This window comes from Pollicipes pollicipes, unplaced genomic scaffold (genome assembly GCF_011947565.3).
Source record: "Pollicipes pollicipes isolate AB1234 unplaced genomic scaffold, Ppol_2.1 Scaffold_4881;HRSCAF=5763_pilon_pilon_pilon, whole genome shotgun sequence".
In the NCBI taxonomy this organism is placed as follows: domain Eukaryota; kingdom Metazoa; phylum Arthropoda; class Thecostraca; order Pollicipedomorpha; family Pollicipedidae; genus Pollicipes; species Pollicipes pollicipes.
In genome coordinates this window covers 39,879,837-39,901,964 of record NW_023596576.1, presented here as the reverse complement: position 1 = coordinate 39,901,964, position 22,128 = coordinate 39,879,837, and the positions used below count along the sequence as shown (strand labels likewise).

Genomic DNA, 22,128 nt, shown 5'->3' with positions numbered 1-22,128 from the left:
TTTGTGAATGCCATTGTGCGGTAATTTAAAGCGGCGTGGCGGATGGCTTTGCAATAGTGTGTTTCTATGGCAACAGTGGCCAGCAGTTGGTGGGAATTGAACATTTTGGTGGATATTGTCACCATAAGTTGGGTTGTGCACAAATAAAACTGCCATCACCGAGTCTATCACAGTTAAGACTGGATATATTTGATCATCTGGCCTTCGTCCGATGCTTAACAAACACGACTGTGAGACGTGATTTGAGCGGTGTTTCTCAGGTGTGATAAAGTTATAATGCGTTCTCTAATCTTTGCTTTGAGCACTGATGTACTGCGACGAGTTACGCTCTAACCTACTCGTTGCTGGGCATCGAAATCTTTCGGCTCAGGCGTCTATTTTTCTGGCAACCATTGGCACGGCATTTTTTGGATGCCATGATGTGGGAACCTGAACAACTGCATCGATGTCCGTTGCAGTTGTATTTATAAGTCTAAACTCGGTACAGTTGATCGAGGCCTTTGGGCTTAGCCATCTGTGTTCGCAAGTTACCTTGGTACCGTGTATCGAGTGTTAGGCTGTGCGAGCTTCGATGATTGATTATTGTACATGTGATTCGACAGGAGATCTGCACATATTTGGAGCACTGTGCGTTGTACGCGCCTCAGGTTTTTGCTTAACCTCGCTTGGTCGATACGATGAGCCTTGCCTTGAAATGTGAAACATTGATGTAATCTATTCGAGTGATTGATACCGTCGCTTAGCTAGTGCCTCCTGGTATATGAAAGGGCAAATTGTTCACCATAAAAACTGATAATCCCGACATACAATACAATCGGGACTTCCCTTCAATCAAGGTTCAGCAATGTCATTTATAAATTTGTGTGCAGACGGCAGACATTCGTTCACCTGCGCCTGCTACCCCCCATGAAAGGAGGACGTGCCGACGCATTGATGAGCAATGTTCGCATGAGCATCTTAAGGTGACTGGCTCCATCCACATATGATTAAGTACTATTATGTGGTCCTAACAATTATTTATGTTTTTACTTCGCTCGTCTCACGCTGCAACAGGCGCCTTACAGAGCCGTCTGCGGTCTCGATTTCATCAGCTTTACTCGTATTTACTTGTCAGAACCTTCAGGGCGTGAATGAGACGCAAGCCGGGGAAATGCAGGATGCATCGGTAGGCAGTCAGCAATTCAACCAATGCAAAGTCTATATACCAAGCTAAGTATATCAGTCATAAGGTGCGACACTGTTACAGCTAGTTGCTTTCCTTTTATCAGAACACGGCACAAAGCGCCCAATCTGCGAGTCCAAAGAGAACGCTACTGACAGCCTCCAATCTCAACCAAATTAATTACGTCGGACTGAAGTAAGCAATGCCTGACCGCCTTACTATGTACATCGGGAAATGCCATCTTTCCCCTTCGCTGATTTGCATTGCATCTATTTCACCTCAAGCAATACGGGGAACCTATCAATGCACACGGCTTATACTCGCATCCGGAAGAAACGCTGTAAATTAAGCTTCTACCAGCATTACTCTACAAACTGACCTGCTGGAAAGTGGCTCATCTAACCAAGTCACCATTATTTGACGACACAGGAACGAACCAATGCTTGCTCATTCAAGAGCTCACCGAATGGCTGTCAACTGAACGGTCCAACAGCTGTGTGAATGCGACCCCGGGCCTTTCCGGCCTCCCCTCCCCGCTCTCCACTCGGTCCGACAGCTGGGTGAACGCGACTCCGGGCCTTTCCGGCCTTCCCTCCCCACTCTCCACTCGGTCCGACAGCTGAGTGAACGCGACCCCGGGCCTTCCCGGCCTCCCCTCCCCACTCTCCACTCGATCCGACAGCTGGGTGAACACGACCCCGGGCATTTCCGGCCTCCCCTCCCCACTCTCCAGTCGGTCCAACAGCTGGGTGAACGCGGCCCCGGGCCTTCCCGCCCTCCCCTCCCCGCTCTCCACTTGGTCCAACAGCTGCGTGAACGCGACTCCGGGCGACCCCGCCTTCCCCTCCCCGCTCTCCACTGCTGAGAATAACAGTCATCCGGAAAGTAGTGTCATAGGTCAGAACTATTGATCTGGACCAGTGAGCACAAAAACGCGTCCCAGGCCGTGCCCGCGCGGCGTACCAGCATACCAGAGTACCAGCTGGCAGCGTTCGGCCGCTGGAGTTGAGCTGGGCTCCATGCCCGGCATGCCAGATTGCATCAGCAGCGGGCCGGGCACCGCAAATTGGTCGGTCCTCGCGGAGCGGCGGCAGGCAACCCACGCCGCTCCCGCCAATTTGTTAGCTCTGATGCACACGTCCCGTTCCGGATGGCGTCGCCAGCCTGTCGGGCCGGGGGGAGGGGGAGGGGGCGACGCGTCGGCGGCAGCCGACAGCCGGAAGTGACCTAAGCGGAGCCCGATACAGTGAACCTTGGAACAGACTGTCATCTGGCCTCGGCTGACGGTACTGAACGGAACCAACTGAGACGGCAAACGGCCAACTGCGCTTACAGCGAAACACAGCACGTGGATGGCCGCCACTGAGCACTAGGTGTGATGACCGCCCCATCCCCAGCTTGCTGTCAATTATAGTTGGGCTGCAGCACATTTTTTTCCGGGCTGAGCCAGCTACACACCATGCTGCATTTTGAATAATCGCGCCATTTTCGACGCTCCCATTTATGCCCCTCAAACGGAGCGTTCCCCATTTGTGTGAGGTTTTGAACTGAAATAGCCATATTGAAGATCATTCGATGCGCTTCACAATTCTGCCCTTCTTGAGACCTCAACCTCTCTACTACCTGAGTTTTACGCCCGCGGAGATGTGAATAATATTTCGAGGAGACTATTTCAGAGTCACCCAGGCATCCATGACGGCATAACACCTTTTAACTCATGCCATTTCATTGGTCATACGGCAATCAAGGCAAAGAAAAGTAATTGTCGAGCCGTTCACGTCTGGCGTTCGTGGCACGATCTCCAGATATGACGGCCGCCAATTGGCTCTCAATCAATGTTGTGGAAGGTATGATAACGTAATCAAACATTGCCGCATTGAGGAACATATTTACTAAAGAGAGAAATTGTGTTGCCCAGAGCTGTCTTTTTTACTAAATGTTATGCGAAAAGTCGTAAGTGAGCTTCTGTCATCACATCTAATGCCTGGCTTGATATCTTTAACTGTGGAATATTCGCTTTAAGAGGACTGGATATTGTTGTTAGAAAATATGTGCGATGAAACCAGATGGGAGATTGGCTGTTACGATAGCCATATGTAGGCTTGGTCTTTCGAAACTGTTCGTGATATTGCTATTAAGTGTGTCAGAATTAGAGAGACGTCTTATTAGATCGTCTAATCTTGTCTCATGGTCAGACGTCATCTCGTCTAAGACATCTCAAATGAGACATCACTACCAGAACCATCACTTTTCATACTTTCGGGGGAGGGCTGAGACTCAAATAAGGGCTCGAGTCTCCCCCCCCCCCCCCCCCTAATGCTCTTCTGAGCGCCATCAATGCATACGAACAAGGAGGACACACTGGGTCATATAAATACAGAACTATTATGCTAACTATTGGTATGCTAGGTAGGAGGCACCCCAATACACCAGCATAAGTATCACGTAGATTTATTACCAAATCGTGTCGTTTAGAGGCTTAATGTTTTTTCATGCTAACTCCCCCATCTCCCTCAACTCCAAGTCTGCTAATGCTTGACAAGTTTTTAAAATGATAACTTTTGGATTTGGATAAGGAACAATTGAGTGAGATTTGCGGCAGCATTTGAAAGTACAGGGTGATCAAGGCAAAAGTTAACACATGTTTTCCCCCAGCAGTGGCAAGTGTATTTTTCGCATGGTCATGACTACGGTGTTTAAACAACACAAACAGCGACAGCTGTGGGCATCAGTGATTCTTTCCAAAATTTACTAAGATTCTTTTTCTGTGAATTACATCTCATTGTAAGCTTTTCACAAAAGGCAGCTCACATTAACTTGAGATGGGATGTCATTCCCCCGCAGGAAACCAATATTGAATTACAAAATATTTTATTTTTCAAATATCACATCAAGGATGCGAATTCAAGTGGCCGGAATCCGGGAAGAAATCAGGTTTTGAGCATAGGTTAGGTCAACCTCTTCGGCTAAGCCCCAAAGCGATTTTAGAAAGTAACACTCCTGGTCACAATCATGCATTGGTTTATATAATGTTTATTGGAAGCTATCAAGGAGGCAAACAGAAATGGCTTAAAGTCTCAAATAGCGCTAACCTTTTGATGAAAGGTCATAGAGTCTTGATGTTGTCGAGCGCAGTTATAATGGCTAGAAGCCCTCTCGCCTGAATGCCTAGCGTGTGCTTACATGACCGATGTTATCTTACTTTTCATCATCTTCATTTTCATGCACTATGTTAAGCATGTGCATTCAGCATGGAGCGTGGGTAAGATTTTCGTGCGGTTTTCGAAGATTTTTTAATCTTTCCAAAGGGTATTTGAGAGTTCGAAGAATGTGCTTTTGAAAAGTGAGAAATGAGAAGAGTCATTTATGAGAGTTCCCAAAGTGTGCTGCCGAACACAAAACAACCATGAGCTGAAAACTTCAAGACCAGCAACCAAAATTTCTACGGCCTGATTTCATCAGCAGTGGTTAGGTGGGTTCTTAGCTCGCGACCAGGTGGCCAGCTGAATACCCTTCGCTCGGGTGGGGTTCAATTTGACTCCTTTGAGGTCTCAAATACTAAGATAGCTAGAGACACCAAATTCACAGCCTGGGTCGACTTTTATGCAAAATCACTTGTGTCAAAATTTGATGTTCCTAGGTCATGACCTTGCGGTCAAAACAGGTCAAACAAGGCCAAACTCCAGATTGGTGTCTAAATTGCCTCCAGACTCTCTCATCCGTCCGCCGTTAAGTTAAATGCCTCTTATAGGCAAAAGGTCAATGAGGTCAGTGACGCTGTTTGATCTGTATAAGGTCAGGCTGAATAAATACCTGCGAGATTGCTCCTATTTTTTTTTCGTTCGAACAAGCGGCAGGAATCACGCAACGCGGGGAGCTCCTTAAAAAATGTTACCTGGGTCATTTAAGGTCATCGACCTGATGTAACGTTTAAATACCTATTGGAACATGTCAGATGCAGTCTCTGCCATAAATGAACTATAAAAAAGCACCAGAAACTTCTCCATAAAACCAAGTCCTCGAGTACAGCAATAGGTTAGCTCTGACTTCGCTCTGACCTCCGTACCTGATACTAGGTCGATGAGCTTGGTTGCAATTGTAAACTCAACTGATTTATTGCCTGATAAATTATCTCAGATTCGCATGGCTTTGTCTGATACTCCGTTGTTGCTTCACATTGAACGATTCCCTAGAAAAGCCATGGACTGAATTTCACCTGCCATAGGTCAGCGACCTTACAAGGTGCATGTAATTTGTTGCATGAAGAGATTCGCAATTCAATTCTCTACAGCTACGCAACATTTGGCGCAAAAAATTCATTGCCCTAGCTGCATTCATCTTTCGATGCAGCCCGCTATTATTGGTGTATGTAATGCGCAACAGTTGTCGAAACATGACCAGGTGGTGGCAAAGAGTTTGTCCATACATGTCTAAAAAAGAAGCAGCTCAAGTGCGACCACGACCACGGGGCATTCGCATCTAATGTGGTTCTCTCATTCTGAGATTGTCGTCCTTTTTCAAGTTAGTCGTTATTAGAGCTTCTGTTCTCGGTGACGTGGCCGCTTCTTGTCATTATTTGTATCTGTATGCAAATCTGTGTGGCAAAATTTGTCTCAACATATGACGTCAAATAAAGATTCTTTGGATGTTGAAAGTTACAGCCAGCAGGCTATGTAAAATGTAGACAGGGAGCTTATAATTATTTTAGCAACTTCAGTTTATTATCATGTAAGCTTTTCTGCAGCGTGCAGCAGTATATCACGTTTCTGTGACACTGCTAAATGCCTCAGCAATATCACCGAAGAGGCAAATATCTGTGGAGAAAATGCCGTTGCTATCCTTGCTTTCATGTAACATTACACAAACCGTGCGGAGATGGCTGTGGAGTGGAGCATGAAAAGTGATAGAAGAGGCATGTGGATTAGTTAAAAGTTACCAACCGACTTTTATTTAACACGCGCCCGGGTGGCCGGCTAGATGCCCTTCGCTGGGGTGGGAGTGGGGGTCAATTTTGACCCCCACTGAGATCTCGGGAACTAAGAAAGCTAGAACCACCAAACTTACATGATATGTTACCCTGTACGTGAACTCACTTAGGTCAAAGTTTGAGCTTCCTAGGCTATGACCTTCAGGTCAAATAAGGTCAAACAAGGTCAAATTCCAGGTTGGTCTCTTAAGTGCCTCCAGAACCTAGGCAACTTTTCTAAGCAAAAGTTCACTGGCCCATTTGAGATCAGTGACATTATTTAACCTTGTGAAGGTCATGGTAACCAAAATCACACAAGACTGCTCTGAGTTTTGCATTTGAATAAGCGACAAAGATTAAGCTAGGTAGAATGTTCCTAAAACAAAATGTTGCCCGGGTCATCTTAGGTCAATGACCTGTTATGACCTGTAAGAAGTTAATGGAAGATGTATAATGCGGTTCCTGCTGTCAATAAATTCGAAACGAGCACCACAAACTATTCCATACAGCAAGCCCTAGAGTAATAAATCAGGTTGATTTTGACCTTGGTCTGGCCTTTATACCTGAACTTAGGTCAACGTAACTTGCTCATTCAATATGTGTGGTGCATAAGAAAGCATCTTAGAGATGTATAGCTTCGTCAAACACTACGTTATTGTGTCAGATTGGACGACCCCCTAGAAATTGCCCTCGCTGAAACTATGGCCTAACTTTGACCTGTCATAGGTCAGCGACCTTACAAGGTATATTTGGTTTGTTATGTCGAACGATCCGCTATTAAACTGTCTACAGCTACGGACAATTTGGCGCGTCTACGCCGCGCCGTTCGGAAACCATTCTGGAAAACCTTCGAGGGGAGGGTCAACTTGATCCCTCACCCGAGCGCGTGTTAAAGTTGTTGCATGACGTGTCCCTGTTAAGGCCAGCAAACACCACATAGGAGACGTACTCTCGTTCTTCTATGCAAATTATAAACTTGCGACAATTCTGACGCAGTCGAATTATTTTTGCTTAAGTACAATGTGATGCACTGGGAAAGTTTCCCATGACAATATGTGACTGGTGTTAGCCAAGCAACGCCAGGTTTTGGTTAACACAGACATGCCACTGTATTCACACTTTAAGGCATAGGTCTAAGATTAAGGTGAAATGATAAAGTGCATTTTGAAGAAAACAATGGAGTTCTTGAGGGTTAATGACGGGGCAACATTGCAGCACAATGGGTTTTGCGGGCTGGATTACTAGCTGTGAGAGGCGGGCTGCGCTGCGGGCTTATGTTTTAGGGAAGGTTGCGTGGCTAGCCTGAAGTAAGATAGCTATTTTTTAAGGATAATTTAGTGCATTGGTGCAGTTAACGGCCCGGTCCTTTTTAAGACCTAAACAACCCCTCTGGTTCCTGAGGTTGACGTCCACGAACTTGGACAAAGTACTTTGTACAGAATATCTGAAGGTCAACCGGGCATGCATGACGCCATAGAACCATCTCACAAATCCTGCTTCCTCATTGGCCATGCCGTGTTCAAGACCACAAAAATATGATAATCAAGCTAAGCGTGTCCTCACGTATGCTAGTACAATTTCAGGCACCAAGGGAGCTCAATTGGCCAGGACTAAAATGATGCGTTTTACGCAAGTTTCCAACACGAACCACGTTGCATGCTATGTTGTACAGGAACTTGGGCAGTAATACGAGTTATGACGGACGCAAAACTGAATGGAATAATTTAAAAGTAGCGTCATTACCAAGTATGTGAGTGCAAGCAAACAATGTGAAATCACGAACAAATGTGCACATTAAAAGGGCCAACTCACGCGCACAAACAAATATTAGGTTTATGCAAGCAGCGCACCGGCACCGACACCTCAGCGCACAACACCTCTCGACAAGTTGAAACACTACAAATAAGTCATCCCGTCCGCTTGGTGGCGATGTCGCACGGTCACTTTGGCAGCCACTCTGATGTTGCAAGTTGGCTTACTTCATCTCATGTTTGCCGCCTCATCATCTTCAAATGTGGAACAGTCCCTTTCAAGAATCTTGTGAAGTCAAAGTCTCCAACACGGCCTAACACGAGCGCACAACGATATTTGGCTCATCGAACACTTGCAGCACTGCGCTGCCATCTCTCGGTAAGTTTGAAATACTACAAGGCAGCTCAAAAAACGTCTGCATCTGTTTGGCTTTCTGCAAAATCATGATTGACTTGATTTCTAATACGTCTTGGGTACGTCTCGGATTTCCGAAGAGTCTTGGGTGTACTAGGTCATTCATATCGGGACGGTTTCATCTGAGCTGTAACAGAACTTTGTGATATTACTCCGGCCATTCTTCCCACTGCATTATTTCCCACACAGTGAGCTTTACAACTCGACTTCTCGGAGCTGAACTAAACCGATGACCGACTGCTGACGCAAGTTTGGCTTTTTGAGAAGTCGATGACAGTCTCAGCCACCGATATAGGTCGTCGGCGACCGTAACCCTCTATCCAGGGCCCTAATTACGGTACGGTCGATGAACGTATTGGACGCATCTTTACGTTGCGCTTCCAGGAGTGTCTTGACTTCGATCACATTAGATTGCGTAAGCCGTCTATGGTCCAGCTGGCTTCGTCTATGTCCCAATATAAGCTCCTGCCTAACGGGGTCAACTTGATATTAGGGCTCCGAGACAGAAGTGTGCACCAATAGTTATGTGGTTGACCAGGGAGTCCAATAAAAGCTAAAGGCTGAGTAAAACGAGATATGAGTTATCGAATGACGATGGGAATAAAAGCGGCCTGGATATGATACCTAAGTGCACCACAATGTAATCCACAAGACGCTGGATTATGGAAGACATGCGAAAGCCGGTGTGAATGTCAATCAAGCATCATATTGTATAGCATTGTATTGTACTCTGCAAAGCTCATCCAAGCTCATGTCTATTCTTGACCTCAAGTCGACAGTTTGATCAAGTTTACGGGCAAATATCCGCACTCAGAACGCTCATAAAATGACAAGTGCATTCGGCATGGCAAAACCGATCTGCGTCTTGCTTTGGTACATAAAAATCATACTACATCGGCCCGGGACGTCGCACGAGTCCATAGTTTTAGGCTCGCAGTGGACGGACATTAATCTCAGAGGACACCAAATTAAATGGGGCTGCAAAATGATGTCGAATCACCCTTTACCTAACCCCACGTGGCGTTAAGGCCGATTATAGCTTGCGTTTTGCCGCGTGGTTCGGCCTCGCTCTTGGCTATGTTGTTAGCTGTTCGGCTATGGCGCTGGGCTGTCCGTTGTCAAGGCCCGTTTCAGTTCACAGCGCATGGTACATCGCAAGGGACGGACAGGCAGCCACTTGAGCAAGCCGAGCGCATCGCTGATATGGTCCTGTTTTCGTACGCCATGCCGTTTTTAAGGCCAAACAACACCTGACGACTGTCTGTGGATGGGCCCCGTCAAAATGCCACAAGCGAGGACTTGAACGACATATTTCTGGGATCAGACCCCCACGCTAAGCACCGTTTGTTGCGTGAGCCCTGACCTCACCTCCCGATCGTAAAATGCCAAGCCGGCGACATACTTGGTGTCAAGAGCTTGACCTGCCGTAATGCTCGGCACGGCCTGGCCTGCCCTATAGCGTCACTTGACCTAGGACGCTGAACTAGGCAAAGTACCTGGGTCTTGCTCAGACATGTGGGTACGTGTTCCGGAAAACGCACTAGCATGAATTAGTTCTGCTGGTCAGTTGGCAATCGGACAGTAGGAGTCGGGCTGGAACAGATATCAGATCACGCCATTGCAGGTTAAATTATCATCATTTGATCAAAATATCAACCATATACATATATATATATATATATATATATATATATATATATATATATATATATATATATATGTATATATATGAACTAATGCTGAACTAAATACATATATATATATATATATATATATATATATATATATATGTATATATATGAACTAATGCTGAACTAAATACATATATATATATATATATATATATATATATATATATATATATATATATATATAGATATATAGATATTGCACGTTTATACAAACTTCACCGAAAATGACCACATAACGATATTTAGTTCAGTAAACACCTCCAGCACCGCCACGGCCATTTGTCGGGAGATTTAAGTGCTGCATGTGAGCGCTGGGCTGACGATTGCACACGGATAATTGTCATATGAACATTCCATGACGGAATTACACAGTGGCGTACTGTGGAGCATATTTACTAAACAGCAAATTTGTGTTGTCCAGAACAGCCTTTTCCACTTAAAAGCATACCAATAGTTGTAAGCGAGCTTATTTTATCGCACCTGATACTTGCCTCAATATTTTCGGATGTGAAACATTCCATTTAAACACAGCAGCACACATAAGCCCCTCTCGAACGTCACATGCCTGGCTCGACGCTCACGCTGACTAAGCAAAAAGTTAGAGCACGGCGGGATGCAGATCGACACCGATGAAGCACGGCACATCTGGCGCGCAGCTGGCGCACTTGGCGCAAAAAAGTTCGGTGCGGCTTTCAACAGAGCCACCACGCTCGCCACTCACTCGCACCACCGGCCGCGGCACGACCTCGGGATGCGAGGCCCTTTAGATCGAAATGCATTAAAGTGGCTTACCGCTTAAAGGGAACGTTTTATATTTGAAGATATTAAAGCAAACATCGGACGTGATGAAATACGTTTATTTATAACTACTAGTATGCTTTTAAGGGGAAAACTGGTCTAGACAACACAATTTCTCTGTTTGGTAAATGTGCTTCAAAGATAACAAAACGATAAAAACATTAATAGCCCTATTCCTCGCAGAATAACCACGAGAATGAACAGATAGATATCTCGATATTTCGGCAATATGCCTTTATCGAAACAAATGTCAGTAGAAAATTCGAAATTGCCTTCCGACCCTACTCGACTTTCTCATGCTTGTTTTGAAACAGAGAGCCACAATTTTTACAGCTCACCAACATCGAGGGAAAAAAGGGGCGATTGCCAGCCATTACTGCGATTCAGTACATACCTAATAATTAAAATACACAAAAAATGCGTGTACATGCGAACAAATTTAAGGAAACATGCATCACGCGTCATTCATACATGCAAGCGATTTCATGTCAGCGATTTTAAGTAAACGGGCGTCACGCATCACCTGTACATGCGAACGATTTCAATTTGACAGGCATCGCGCATAACGCGTCAGGCATCACTCTTAAATGAACGAGATTTCAAGCTAGCATGCACCACACATCAAGGCACTTATCTCGCATCTTCGGCCTTGGTGAGCCCTGCACATGAGGGGGTGGTTGCCGACTTCTTATAAAATAGATTCACTTATTTTTCTGTGTGCATGGTCTTGTACTCTGCAGATGACTTTGCGCTCTAAAAGGGGTATGGGGGTACGTGCCTCCCTGTAGGTTAGCCTGCGGACTTCAGCCTTCCCAGCCTCCCTGGACTTCAGCCTCTCCAGCCTCCCTGGACTTCAGGCTTGAAATAGTCTTCCGAGAGAGTTGCACGTCTTCACAGGTGTGTAGCTCAAAAACTAGACGGGTGTAGGTCTCGAGAAGCACAGATCTGTGAACTGCACCGATTGATCTTCAAGATGGCATTTCAGTTCAAAACCCAGAGCACGCCATTGTTTAATTACATCACCGTGCCTTGCAGAGCAGTGGTTGAGAGCCGATGGACGGTTGTTAGATCTGGAAATCGCATTCACGAACGCCACATATGAATAACCATGCTATGAAATAGTCTCCCGAGATGCTCTGCATATATTCGCGGGCGTGTAGCTCAGACGCTAGGAGCATGTTGGTCTTGAGGAGGACAGGGCTGTGACCATCACGGAATGATTTTCAAGATGGCTACAAAACTCCGGAGTACGTCATTGATTATTAAAGTTGTTAAGTGCATTTGCGAGGAACGTCATGTATATGGCTATAGCGTTAGTAGTAACCTTATTCCTCGTAGAAAAGCCAAGATAATGGAGAGGTAGATGCGTTATATTCCACCATCATGCCGTTATCGAGACGGATGCTATTCGTTACCTCCATTCTCCTGTTTTTTTTTCTAGGTATAAGGATATTACCACTGTCTAATCTATTGTTTGATTACGTTATTGCGACTCGTAGAACATTGATGGAGAGTCAATTGACGGCTGTAATATCTGGAAATTGTTCTCACTAGCGCCAGATATGAACGACCCGACAATCATGTTCTTCTTGGCCTTGATCGCCGCATAACAAATGAAATGACAGAATTGGAATGACGCTATCATAGCGCCATGGATGCCTGAACGACCTTGAAATAGTCTCCCGTGATAGTCTGCAGATCTTCGCGGGCGCGTAGCCCAGAAACTAGAGAGATGTAGGCCTTGAGAAGCACAGGGCTGTGAACTGCACCGAATGACCTTCAAGATGGCTATTTCAGTTCAAAACCCACACAAATATGGAACGTTCCCTGCAATGTTGCGTCACGTAAATCATAATACTCGTCTTTAAATGTTACGCAATCGACTAGCTGGTCATATACACGCCGCTAACAGTTTGTTCGTTATCAGGACGAAGACAGCCCGTTGCTGTTGCCGCCGTATTACGAATGAGTCTTCTCTTTTCAGGTCATGACGTCTTATGTTTACTACATAAGCTTGCAAAACTCATCATCATGTTCGTGATAGAATTATACGTCACAAAAATGCATGACTTTACGGCTTGCTGATTATATGCATCTTCGGCGAACGGCTTTTGCATTATCCGTAAAATATTTTAGTGTTCCGGTTGTCCCTCAAGTCTTAAGTGTGGCATCCGTGACCTCGCATAAGAGATGTTTTTGGTGGGAACTACCAATGAGCAAAACATTGTCCCTTTTTAGCAAAGAATGATTGCATTTAAGTTTTTTGAAACATCGCTAACATGATGTCGTGCCGACATGTATACATAAGCTGTACTCACAGTACCGAAGGCGCACAAATATGTTGTTCTGTTCGGAATACAAAATTTCGCCTGCGTGCAAAACGTCAGGCGTTGGCCACCATAACGAGTTTTACCGTGCCATAACTTTGCCGCACGGTATGGGAGAGATGCTTAGGTGCTATGTATTCATCTTCCTGGCGTGGGTTCTCTGTCCGAGGACGGGTGGAGTGAGCACCCTAAGAGCATTTTTCATGTCACTTTTGATGACATCATGCCACCTTTTAATTCAATTGCTTTCGGGTTTTGAAGTCACCTTTCCATGCATCGCCAGGGGACTAATGTTAGTCTGTAATGACTAAGGCGGCTTTGGAGAACCACAGAAGTGTAAGAAGTGCATAATTACACCACCGCTTAGTTCTTAGGTCTAACCTATCCATTTCATGAGTGCTCGTGAATTTGTTTATGACGGCTGAACCCCTGCATTCTGTTTTGTTTTTTATAGTTGTGAAGAGATGCTACTTTATTGTACCAGATTTTTACATATATCCATCACTTTTTATTGCGAACGAACCCCGATAGTTGTGTATCAGTATTTGCTTGGCAATTCACTGCTTTTCTTTCCGTTTCGATGGCCTTTAAAACCAATTTGTGTTAAAGAGAAAACATCCTATTGGGGGACAAGATCCGCTAAAGATGCGGAACTATCACACCGCCACATCACACCCAAGTGTGAACAGCCCGTCCGTTGCCTTCCGCAGAAAGCTTATTTTAATCAAGTTCGCGGCCACCCTCCTCGCCATGACACACGCTGAATTTGGGTGGGGCAGAGTGAGGCGATGCAAACAGGTTAGGTGCGACCGATTCCTGTGCTAAGGCTTCCAGCACACCCATCTGTTTAACCCTCGCTATCAGCGTTGCACAAGGAGAGTTGCCATGGTGGCACACTTAGGAAGCGATGCGTATCAAATTCAGACATTTGGTGCGATATATTCATCCCGTTAATTGGATGGATTTCTAGAAACGGTCCCCACATTAAAAAGCTTTTGGTTTCACGTGAGTTTTTGTCTCGCTATTCGATGGCAAAATTTTAGCCATAGCATCACTTTACGGCGATAGCGTTATGCACAGTAACGCCAGCACGGTCCGTCGTGCCCTCTGACGTCACCTGACCCCTAGCTCGACCGCTGGCACCGGCCGCAGGCCATCCCAATCAGAGATAAGTAGGGAACGCCTGAAGAGCTCGAATCCATGCCGTCACGAATGGGTGAACCTAAAGGCAAGTGCTCGAACCAACTTGCGTACCTGAACGTGCAACCTATATTAAATATAAGTGTTTCAACATTCTTTTAGTTGTTTTCAAAACGTACGTCATATTAAAAAACTGAAACATTTAATTTTTTAACAATTTTTACAAAAGCAACGCAAACATCTACTTATTCAGTTTACGCGGAACCACGGTGGGAAGCGAGATCGATAGCCTACGACAGAAAGGATGTTTTTAGCATCGGTACTTGTGAGAGCACGATTGATAGAAAAAATTGCAGAGGAGGCGAAACGAGTACCTGACTGGCCCAAATGGGGTGTGTTCTAAATGCTGTAGGTTGGTTCCGGCTCTAAATGCTCTATTTTTCACAAGATCGTTTTGCTGATGTAAATGAGCAGCGCACGGTTTGAGCTGTTCGACGTTTGAAAAATAGATATTCGGAACGCAAGTTATCTTGTTGCCATGTCTGAAAGAAAGGCTTTCAGCATCCAACGAAATTTACCCAAGTGTCACATCCAAAACAGTTAATTTCTTCTTGTGTTGTTTTATTTTGGTCCGTGTAAATCCACGCATCCATCGCCATCGTCAATCTTTACCCGTTCGCGCTGCCGGCGCGACCAGACGGTCGCGCTGCCGGTCCAACCCCCCCCCCCCCCGTGCCGATATATGTAATCCTCCTCCACCCATCCCCGATTACGTATCCTGATCGTTATACGTCTCTTACATCATAGCATCACGATCCTCGTCCATGCTCCTCCTGCGGTGCCTAACGGCTGCATTGTACCATACACTTCGACGGCTCTTGAATAACCACATACATTTTGGAATGGATATGTCGGAAAGAGCAAGTCAAGGAGATCAAGGAGAAATTATGCGGGAAAGAATTTCTTGACAGCAGTCTTCATTGTTTTCCTTCACATAGTCCGTGAAAGGTAAAAGCGTCGCTCTCGCTATCTCCCGGCATTCTGGCAGCATAAGTTGGTAACCGATTTTGTCATCGAAAGACTGCTTCTAAAAGAAATGAACACCCCTCGTGCATTCAGTGATGACACCATCACGTCCAAAAGCACATGCGTCATGCCTCGTGGAGGAATAAGCCTTAACCCATCTGGTGAATGTATCCCTCCGTGCCGCAAAGCAAACTGCCCGGCCGCCGCCTCTGGTGCTGAGGACGGTGCTGAGGAGGACGGTGCTGAGGAGGACGGTGCTGAGGAGGACGGTGCTGCTGGACCCGGTTTGACACCACGCCTCTGGATCGCTGCTGCAGGGTGTGCCGCGGCCCGCGGTGGTCAGCTCTACGGGCCAGTCCGGCCACGCCCACCCCAGCCACACGACGTCCCGGGGCAAGTCCCTCAGCAAGCGCAGCAAGCACCCGCCGGCCGTGGAGTTCTCCAACAAACACCAGACCAATAAGGTGAGGGGCGCGCCGCCATGGCCGGCCGTTACCGGGCGTAATTATCGGCCGCAATTTGGCCCTCGCCCGTGCTCCAGCGGCGCCAATGGGTAGTGATTGGCGCGGCGTTCTACGAAAATAAGCGGCCGGTAATTGGGACCAATACCGACGATTGGCAAGGACGCTCATAACAGTGTTATGAGGAAAGACGCATCAAATGGTTTCTTGTAACACAGCTGGAGGGGTCAGATTGATCAGTAAAACATCGATGCCTGAGAGGCACCTGCTCAGGACCCTGGTAACCGACAGTTAGTACGGCACACAAGAGACACAATTTTCAGCCCGCCAACCCGCCAATTTTCGACCTGCAAGGACCCGCGGGCTTTTGGCGGGGTTATGGACCAGACTTGGTGGACTTGTACGGGTCAAAAATTTTAGAAGGCAAACATATTACATTTTTTGTTATTTCTTACGTTTTAAAATCCTCCCACAACCCGAGCGTCCTGTTGAACACAAAGCAGTCATGAAACGAACATATTTATATATTTTACGGCGAGAGCACCAGTGACAGAAAACCCATGGCAGACATGGCATACTAGTAAACTAGGTTGCGTAGATTCCACAGCTTTAAGCAAACATCTCATCGCAAAATTCAAGAATAACAGCTCACATTTTAAAAGCCATAGCCTGGTCTCAATGAGCAGCAGTTAAGTGGATCCTTAACATGAACACAGTCACGCACTGCACTTGGTTGCTATTGTGAGGGTGTGGCGCACCCAACGTTTTTTTTTCACACAACAACCATACTTCAAAGATCACAATAAATATTCATGATGTTGAAATGCACAAGCAGCGGTGCGCCTTTCATCGTCCCAGCTTCACTCACTTGTCAATACCGCCAGCGGTTACTGACGTATGAAAAGCGCAGCAATTGCCGAAACTGAAAAAAAAATGGTGTCATAGAGTTTGTGTATCTCTGTCTGCAGAAGAGGCAGTTTGCGATCACGACTACAGGACACTTACACAATACGGTTTTCGCTCCCTGCAATTGTTAGTATTTTTCAATACTTTTTTTCGAACAAAGGCTTTTGTTTGTCTGATTTGCTCATTCCTTTCCAACATTGCATCGACATACAATTCTGTGAAAAAGAATTTTAACATAGGACGTGAAAGAGATATTCGATAAAGATCAAATGTCTCCTGGCTGGCTCTGGTTCGTCAATAACAAATTTCAGATTGTGGTAATAGTGACACAGTCAAATGCTGATTGAGCTTATGTACTTTGCTTTGAACTGACACTTCTTACGACTCGAAACATCCAGCATTTTTAGCCCGTCAGTGCAAAACTATCAGCTGATGCATGGAAGTTTGGAGGAAATGCCCTGTGGCTTATCGAGATGAGGTAGAATGGTGAAATCTTTAGCCTATATTGGTAAAAAAATAATTTTCACTCTCTTTCTGCTCATTTGCAGTTGAAACCTGCTGTCACAGTGTTAATGATCTATTTTTGTGCATTATAGATTACATGGTACCGGTACTTCGATTGCTGCTCTCCGAGTAACAACACTGGTGTTAGCAAAACAATGTCATGTTTTAGATGGCAGTTGCATGCTATTTTATGCACAACGTAATATTTAAATCTAAAATTAAGGCGAAATGATAAAAAGCATATTGCAAGAGCATAATGCTTATGGGCTAGTGGTGGATCAGCATTATAACATAGCGAGGTTGTGCGGACTGGACCACTAGCTAGGCGGGGCGGGCTGGGCTGCGGACTGATCATATCTCTTTAGAAAGCTGCGTCTCAGTGTGTACCCAGTGTTCAGGACCGTTGGCACCGACATTCTGTGAGACTCGTCCGGGACCAGTACCTCAAGAACGGCCAGTCTGTGCGGCGCCTGTCCGGGACCAGGAGGAGTCTGTCCTGGACCAGGTCCATGAGAGCCGACAGTCTGTGAGGCACCTGTCCGGGACCAGGACCATAAGACGGACAGTCTGTGAGACTCCGGTCCAGGACCAAGACCATGGGAACCAACAGTCTGTGAGGCACCTGTTTGCGACCAGGACCATAAGACGGACAGTCTGTGAGACTCCGGTCCAGGACCAAGACCATGGGAACCAACAGTCTGTGAGGCACCTGTCCGCGACCAGGACCATAAGACGAACAGTCTGTGAGACTCCGGTCCAGGACCAAGACCATGGGAACCAACAGTCTGTGAGGCACCTGTCCGCGACCAGGACCATAAGACGAACAGTCTGTGAGACTCCGGTCCAGGACCAAGACTATGGGAACCAACAGTCTGTGAGGCACCTGTCCGGGACCAGGACCACGGGACTGATAGTCTGTAAGACTCCTGTTCGGAACCAGAACCATGGGACCAGCACTCTGTGGCACACCTGCCCAGGACCAGGAGTCGAGTAAGAACGGTCTGTGGGGCGCTTGCCTGGAACGGTGGCCAGACAAAAAGCGAAAGTTTGTCGAACGACCTTTTGTCGGCTGCTACATGATGACTTCCATTTTGGTGACACGTGAAATGTCGACGTGCCAACAAGTTGAATCTACCATATCGCGAACTGCACAACGTCGGCATGGAAGAATTGCGACATTCCGAAACGGTGAACTGTTAAATGATGAATTGCCAAATGGTGACAAACCAAGAAATCGACGTGTCGGAATAGCGAACGGCTAAATGGCTTGCTGCAAAATTGCGACATGCAAAAACGTTGCCACTCCAAGTTGTCGGAAGGTTAAATGTTAATCTGCTTAAGAGTCCTTTTTGAACAAATGGCGACGAGGAAAATGGCGACATGACAAAATGATGAGAAACCAAAACACGGTATAAGGAGTGAAATGACCATTATGTATTGCATAGTATCTTGCTGGTATTACATCTCTCTCCAGCACGGCACCTCCTTCATATCTTGTTGTAACCTCTTCTGTTTTTGTTATGCCTTTCCCTTCCAGTTATCAGCCTGCCTGTTGAACAGCCTCAGCTAGTTCAAGGTCACCCATGGATATAGATATCTCATGTTAGTGTATCAAACGCCTTCTCTGACATATGTTGTCTCCGCGTGTAAGGCCATGTCATCGTGCATGAAAAACACTATTTTTTCGATACGTCTCGGACCATTTTCGATGAACGATACACGTGCAAAAATTTCAGCACTAGTATCTGGTGATGTTGCCTATGTGTGTTGGCCGTCAGGTACGCCCAGTTCTAAGCTTTCCAGAAAAGAGCGTGCTCACTTCGACTTGAAATGGTGAATTAGGTCCCTCTGCAGCGAACCAATTTTGATCAATCGAAGCCATTTAAGCGGAAATGCAAATTAGACCAGTGGAAAAATGGAGGTAAATCAGGTTTTGGGTAGGTTTGATCAACACTATCGAGTAATCACCCAGACCGATTTAAGGAAGGAATAATTTTATCGAGACTAGTCAAATTCAGGCGGCATTTTTCCTCTCGTGTCTCCTTTCCATGCTCCAATGGCATTGAGTCTTAACAGTCGGGCTTCCTCCCATCTGTCTACCTCCTGATTGTAGCCATGCTACATGACGAAACTAATTAGGGAGCCGGGCTGGTGGCATTGAAGTTAACACAGCACTATCCTGGCTACACCATCGACAGGGGGGGGGGGGGGCAGATTTGACTTCCCTGCTTATCTCAAGAACGACCGGACCAAATTCAAAACTTCAAGTCGTAATCGATAGCGCTGCGGCGAGCCGTCTCAGACACACGACAGAGTTAAGTTAAGGTGTATATTAAAGTCACAGGCCAAGGTCAAATTCTTGAATTGTTAATTTGGATTATCTGACCGCTCTCACAATGCATTTCATTTATGAGCACATCTCATGATGTAAATCATTGCGCCCTGATCGAACATGCTCCATAGAAAGGTATCTAATGCAACGCGCGCCGTGCCAGGTCCAGAGCCAAGGTCACGTGACGTGGAAATGAGAGCCCAGACCTCGGTCTATGTGTCTAATTTGGTCTTTTTCCAGTGACATTTGAGCCATTTAAATGGGCAAAAAAATGGGAGCGCTTAGCCGCGATTATGGGTATCAGAGGCGTGAGCGAGTGTTGTTATTTGTTCACAAGGCGTCGAGGGTCAAGGTGAAATAGATGACTTCGGTGGTGAATGAGCGGTTGGATGAACGTTTCGTGGCATGATTTGTAATGGAAAGCCAGACTATGCAGTCAGGTGACCGCGCACCGTTTAACTCTGCAATGGGAGGTCATGCTATTTGTGGGTTTTGCCTGGTAAAGCGAGCAGGCAGGAGGACCTGCTGGACCACTGGTCCAGCAGGTCCAGTCAATCAAAAAGGGATCGTTCAAAACGTTCTGGTTCGATCTCAACGCCTAAAACGGTGCTTGACAGCTCTGCTGCAAGCGTCAAGCACCTACAAACTGCAGTAAAAGCGATGGCCACAAATTTATTTGCCACTTAACACGCAGATATGTACATATTACGTTTATTGTTAATATTTTTACGATTACTTTGATCAATGTTGCGATTACACGCTACACTTCTAAATGACACGCCCCGAATAGAAAAATATACGAAACTAGAGTCGACTACCTGTAACTCATATCAAATGATAATCAAGCGCCGTGCACTTTCAGCTGGTCGGAGTCGCTTGAACAACTTTGGCAGTCGACTTTTGTGGCGCTTGTAGTCGGGCTGGTCAATCAGCCCCGTTATGCAAGCTGCACAGCGACCCCTTGGTCAGCAGGCCCATTTGGGGCCCACCTGGGGCCCACCTGGGCATGGGCAACATGCACTGCGATTCATTTCAAGCCAAAACTCAGTCATTGTTGCATATAATTGCTTGAAACTTTGAACGAACAACTTTCATAGTCATATCGGGAACATCTGCTTTTATGTTCACGTAATTCTGGGTTTGAAGCCCAAAATGTTGACTGTACTTACATCAATGCTTTTGTTACTTGAGACGTCGATTTTTCAATGTCCAATATCGAAACAACGCAACGACAAGGCATATTAATGGTGGAATAATTGGCTCATATTTCTCGTTCATAGATATCAAATATATTCTTTCTTATCACTAATATTAAACGGGGGGGGGGGGGGGGCAGACCTCATACCCGGCTGATGCCGGGTTAACAGTCTGACATAGGCTCCTGACCCGGAAAGCCATGTGCCGTCTTTGCAGACCATGGAGGGAAGATTTTTGCAGTACAGCGTGAAGCTAGTAAACTGAACATGGCACTTCGAAGCATACCTTGGTCACCCCTTGCATGAAGTAGGCAAATTACTATGCCATTTTGAGCCGCAAAGGCTGGTCGTGCTGTCAACAGCATGACGCCATTTCCAATATGGCCACCATCCGTGCGTTGGTTGGCAGCTAATCACAGAGCGGATGCTTGGAACGCCCCATCAATTCGGCACGGTGTGTGGCGCTGAAACCTTAACGCTGCTGACGATGTTTGACAAGATTGCAAAGGACAAACTTAAGTGAACGGCAAGTCCATTGGATCGCACGCTTCGAAGTGTGTATTCTGTTCATAATAATTTCCAGTCACCAATGCGCCCGTATATGCTCGGTTAAGTTCGTCGACATCTGATGACGGCCACCGCCTACAACGCTGACGACGGTGGTAAGTAAAACAACAAAAACAAAGCTAAAGGGCAAAACCACATCTGGTTACTCTTAATGACCGCCGACGGTGGTTGGTTGTTAATGAGGTGGTGACGGACTTTTGATCAGTTTTGATCAGATCAGATCAGATCAGATCAGACTTTTGATCAGTCAGCTATTAAACAGAAACAGGCGTCATTGGCTGCCGGTCGAAGTAAACGAGCATACACGGGCTCATTGAAGACAAAAGTTTAGGTACATTTAACTCCGAAACTATTTGTTCATCACCAAATCGATCCAGCTCTACTACTGTTTATGTCCGGACAGCTAGTCCGTCTAAACGAGGCCGCATTGGAAAGCCTTCTTTCATGACCCGTAAGTTGTCCTCAGGGGCCGTGCCATGACACAGACAGATGTTGGGAATTAAACAATATCTAGAAAAAGGACCATCACGCCCAACATAGAAATCAATGTGACGAACCTAAAAGCTATGCACAAAAGTGTCATCTACCTGTCATTTCCCTGCATCAGTAACTGTCTGCCGAGGCAAGCGGGGAGCGATGCGCTCATCGGATATCAAGTTGGGACGGCAAGGGCACATGGGAGCACCGAAAAATATCCGGAGTTTTCTGCTCCCGGGGACTCCTTCCTTCACCCCGCCCGTCTGCTGTAGAGACAGCTGTCGAGCACACGTCCTCGGTACAGCTGTCCGAGAGACAATGCAATGTAATGAGCCTCGTACAAAACATAGTGTGTGGTTTATCACGATAAACACACATCGGTGGGAGACAAAACGCGGCGTGTCTTTGC

At 46.2% G+C, this 22,128-nt stretch overlaps 1 protein-coding gene across 1 annotated transcript in view; it reads left to right on the top strand.

Annotated features, from left to right (window-relative positions):
• Nucleotides 1-22,128, top strand: part of LOC119101114 (uncharacterized) — a 40,878-nt gene that overhangs the window by 6,950 nt on the left and 11,800 nt on the right. The window contains exon 2 of the mRNA XM_037224385.1: nucleotides 15,594-15,740. Within this exon, the coding sequence (XP_037080280.1) occupies nucleotides 15,594-15,740 (147 nt within the window). The remainder of the gene's footprint in view (nucleotides 1-15,593; nucleotides 15,741-22,128) is intronic.